This window comes from Rutidosis leptorrhynchoides, chromosome 1, assembly GCF_046630445.1.
Source record: "Rutidosis leptorrhynchoides isolate AG116_Rl617_1_P2 chromosome 1, CSIRO_AGI_Rlap_v1, whole genome shotgun sequence".
NCBI lineage: Eukaryota > Viridiplantae > Streptophyta > Magnoliopsida > Asterales > Asteraceae > Rutidosis > Rutidosis leptorrhynchoides.
In genome coordinates this window covers 488,819,653-488,824,496 of record NC_092333.1, presented here as the reverse complement: position 1 = coordinate 488,824,496, position 4,844 = coordinate 488,819,653, and the positions used below count along the sequence as shown (strand labels likewise).

The following is a 4,844-nucleotide window of genomic DNA, read 5'->3' as shown; positions in this document are numbered from 1 at the left end:
GAAAAAGAAAACCAAATATCTTGTTGCTCTTCCGGGTACTTAGTAGCATCTAATTTTGATGAACGCTCATAATTTTCCGTTGGAGCATGGCATGTACTAGTCCAGGATCATTACCCGTGTATGAAAGATCTAACCAGGGACCAAAGCATGTACTTCGGAATAATTTTTCTTGATTTTCAGTCAAAATTTTCTTGACCTGAGGTATCACGGTCAACATATTCTTCATGGTCAATTTACCTTCAACATAGCCCTGTAAAAGTGAGAAGAACATCATCAGACAAATCAATCATACGCAAGACGCAAAAAAAGCTTGCGTGCCATTAATGACGGACGCAAGGACGCAAGGTTAACCTTTCGTGCATCATGCAAACTATACGCAAAGACGCAAGAGACACCTTGCGTAACCTAGAACAAAGACGCAAGTACGCAAACAAAACTTTGCGTCCACATGAAAGAATAACCATATGCCATACGCAAAGACGCAGAAAAAAAACTTGCGTACATCCACATGTCCTACGCAAATACGCAAGGTTACCCTTGCGTCTATATATCAACCGAGTTTTACAACTTAAAATAGCAAAAAGTCCTGGGCATCGTACGCAATCTCAATAATATACAAACAAAATCACAAAATACAAACAAATTTCATTGACACATTTTATCGAACAATTGGCGTGCAAAAACTTTGTTTAAGCACAAAGAACGGAGAAAACTAACATAGATCTAAGAAAATCTAACCTGTTCTTGAGACATAATGAACGATGATGGTGATTCGATGATGTAGGTGGCGTATTAGCTCGCTTGTACTTTCGAAGATCGAAGATGGAATGATGTAGGTTGCGGCTTAGTGACGATGAAGATGGAAGGATGAACACGATGAAGATGTGAGGATGATGATGAAGATCTTGCGAGTGATTTGCGAGAATCTAAGGAAGCTTGATGACGATTTTGCGAGTGACGAGCGAATGGGCACCAGAGAGAAGCTTGCGTATGAGAGTGGTTTGTGAGGTGAACAGTGAACGCAAAGTCATAATTTAACCAGCTCTTTTTAGGTAAGACGCAAGGTCGCAAGGCATCTTGCAACTTGCGAGGGCAAATTGTCAAATTTTTTTTTTTTAGGACTGTCAGTCAACAAGCTTCGAAAAAATGGGCATTTTGGTGATTATCCCTTAAATTAACCATACTAGTACTATAACAAGCCCAATAACTTAGGCCCAGTTTTATCGTCGCAGACTTGCAGCCCTAAAACATACTAACAATCAAGCGCCATGTGTTCAATAAGCAAAGATCGTGATGTTTACTAGACATTTTTATTTATTTATTTATTTTTAAATTTTACTTTTTTTCACATTCACATTCTTATATCTAAATCTTCTGTTTTGTTCCTATTCGCATTAATTTCACACAATCTCGTATCATTTCTGTTGATTTTGGTACGTAATTTCAAAATGAGAGTAGAAAAGGTTGCAGAATCATCATCATTATCATCTAATATCATACCAGAAACTGAATCTGTGAATCCTGTATCTATAGCTACATCATCATCATCTGTGTCTGTAACTGTATCTCCATCATCATCTTCAACAACGACTGTAGCGTCACCAAGTGGTAAACGAACTAGAGATCCTGAAGATGAGGTTTACGTTGATAATCTTCACTCTCATAAACGTTATCTCAGTGAGGTCTATTTTTCTTTTTTCTTTTTTATTTGAATTTCCGTACGATTAAATTCAGAATATATGGAATTTAATTTTTAATTGGTTGATAATTTAGAAAAGACTGTTGCTTGTGGACTAAACCCTAGGTTGACAGCCGACAGAGCCGACAGGGAAATAAAATTACTAAAAAACTTATTGAAATTTTGTTAATTAGAAATTTCCTAAATAATGATAAAGTGTAAATATTTTTTTATTGTGGTAATTTTTTTTTTTTTTTTTTTTTTTGGGTAGAGTAATAAAATATTGTAATTATTATTATTATTTTTTGTTAGATTTTAAACTTTTATTGTTAGTAATACTTCAGGAGTAGGGGTGGTTGATACATGTATTTCTGTATGTGGCTATATTGGGGGGTTTGGTGTATGTTTAATGTAATTATATTGACCTGAAGTTGCAATTATTTGGTTCCTAATTGTTCTGCCATATGTGGTTCTGAATAAAATTTTCTATTATTTAGGGTGAAATTATTTAGATTTTAAGAAGTATATCAGTAGATGCCATTAAGATTGATGTTTTTTTTTTGAAAGTCCAATAGAAATTTTAATAAAATAGAAAGAGATACAACTTGGCATATTAGATAATGCCATTTACAAAGAGAAACAGATGCAGAAAAAATTAGAGAACGATAGAAATATGCAAACCAAAGACTGAACATTTATCCTATATCATTAAGATTGATGTTAAGCTATCACTGGATTTAATCAGTTAATTAATTGATCCAAATCTCAATTGTCACTTTGAAAAACACACATAAAAACAAGTACTAATGAGATTGCAGTCATCAGTGAACTCAAAAAGTTGCAACTTTTGTTTATGATATGAACTTTGATTGTGTTTAACAAAGTGGGTGAGGAATGTTTATACCATTTCAAACTAAATTAGATATTGGAACGTTGTAGATAATGGCTTCAAGCTTAAATGGATTATCTGTTGGGGACCCCCTTTCCGAAAACCTGATGGATTCTCCTGCAAGATCCGACAGCATGTTTTATCTAAGGTATAAAGCTCGTTACTTTAATAGATCGTCGCTTAAATTTCTGCAAGTTGAAATTGATAATTGTGATGTGAGCTTTTCTGAAGTATAATTGCATAATTGCTGCCTTGTTGCTATCTTTCAACTTTTTAAGTTTTTAATTCACAGTAATTTTGGTGATGGCAGTTCTTGCCGAGTTGTGGAAAGTGTTTTTTTTCTTGGCAATTATCTTCTTGTGTTTTGCTCAAGGTTGCAAAACTCGCCACTCGGGGAGTACTCGGTTGGGAGGATGAAGTAATGATCAATCGTGGATGGGATTAATCAGATTGGACTATATATATACATTTAAATATAAATTTCAGAATTATATGTGTAATAGAAGAAAACATTAATTTTAACATAATTGTCTAAGCACATAGACATAATCGTTCATTTGTTCAAAAACTCTAGAAGTCCATTTTAAATTCATATCAAAATGTTGACCAATTTTGACTTTGACCAACAAATCCGATTTCGACCCATTAACCCACGTTGACCGATTAATCAAACGGATTGTGAAAAATCGGATCGGGAGTAATCGGGATTTATTACAACAGCGGTTTTACTCATGGAGTTGTGATTGAAGTTAGTATATGTTGGGAAATAGTGTATATTGTGTGTGTTTTTTTTTTTTTTATGTTTTTTTTTTGAAAAGCATTGTTTATTTGTTTTCTTAGTGGTCTTGGGTTTTATTATTACAAGATTTGTAAATATCGAGTTTTGGGTTCGATTTTCAGGGATGAATTGCCGCTGCAATATTCACCAATGTCAGAAGACTTGGATGAATGCAGATACTATGAGAGTAACGTATGTTCCCCAACCCCATCTCTTCCTGATAGCCAACCGACTAGCCCAGTTTCTCCATATCGGTTCCAAAGACTCGCTGCAACTACATTCTCACCTGGACCATCTTATCCTGGTGCACCAGCCGTGACACCTTCACAGGCACGTCAACGCGGGTCCGAACCAGAGGGACGGTTTCCATCATCACCTAGTGACATATGCCACTCAGCAGACTTAAGGAGGGCTGCATTGATGCGGTCTGTGCAGATGAGGACTCAGCCTATGGGTTCATCGCAGTATGATACGCCTTTTAGCCCAATGCAAGAGACGGTACAACCATGCCCATATATCAAGTCTTTGGTTCAAGATGTTGATAGTGAGTGCCCCATTCATGATAAATCTTGTAGGGCATTGAGCATGAATATAAAAGGAGATGATGAGGCTACTGATTAGTGTCCCTTGTATCTCTTTCCTCTTATTGATTAACAATATTTTATGCCTGCCTCTAACAACCATTCTCTCAAATCTTTATTTTTTATAAAATAACCCAAACATGATCCACACCCTACATACAACAAATAGACCATACAAAGATCGGTCCTTTTCTCCCATGAAGACTATCAGTGATGATATTTACTATTCTTTATAGTTTTGACTCCCGCTTCTTAAAAGCTCGCGGGAATGGGATGGAGTGTTGGAAGTTTTATTTAAATTTCGTGTAGGGTAAAATAATCGAAAGTCGGATAAATCACCGAATCGTGGTATCACTTTCCGAAAGTAATTATTCGAACCTTATTGCCTGGATTACACGAATATCACTTTGGGATAATACAGAGATTAGTTCTTGTTATTGGCAGTAAACAAAAACTCTTTTGCAGAGGAGTATTAGATGTTCGTAACTTGTCTCTTCTCTCATGCATATTGGTTAATATATTTATATACACCCTTAATCATGAAAGAGTCTTTTATTAAAATCAATTGGCCGATTGATTAATAAAAGTATCTTCTATAATATTCAAAAGTGGTTACAGGAAAAATATTTCTATAAACATATATTATCACTTCCATCATTAAAGTAAAAGTTATTACTTTTACAATAAACAAATATTATTACTTCTATCATTAAAGTAAAACTTGTTACTTTTACAATAAACAAATCTTATATTTTACAACTATCAAAGCATGAGTGATTACTTTATAATAAACAAGTATTATTCCTTCCACTATTAAAGTAAAAGTGGGTCCAGGAATAATTTTTCCGTAATCACTCAAAATTGTGTTAAGTGTTTTCTTGCTACTGCCTCTTAAGGACCAGCAGCGCAAAGGAGTCA

The 4,844-nt window shown here is 34.7% G+C and overlaps 1 protein-coding gene across 1 annotated transcript; it reads left to right on the top strand.

Moving 5' to 3' along the window:
- Positions 1-1,377: 1,377 nt before the first annotated feature.
- Positions 1,378-4,167, top strand: LOC139875373 (uncharacterized). The gene is made up of 3 exons (XM_071862713.1): positions 1,378-1,682; positions 2,618-2,715; positions 3,468-4,167. The coding sequence occupies exons 1-3, from the start codon at positions 1,449-1,451 to the stop codon at positions 3,964-3,966; spliced, it is 831 nt and encodes a 276-aa protein (XP_071718814.1). The 5' UTR covers positions 1,378-1,448; the 3' UTR covers positions 3,967-4,167.
- Positions 4,168-4,844: the final 677 nt, after the last annotated feature.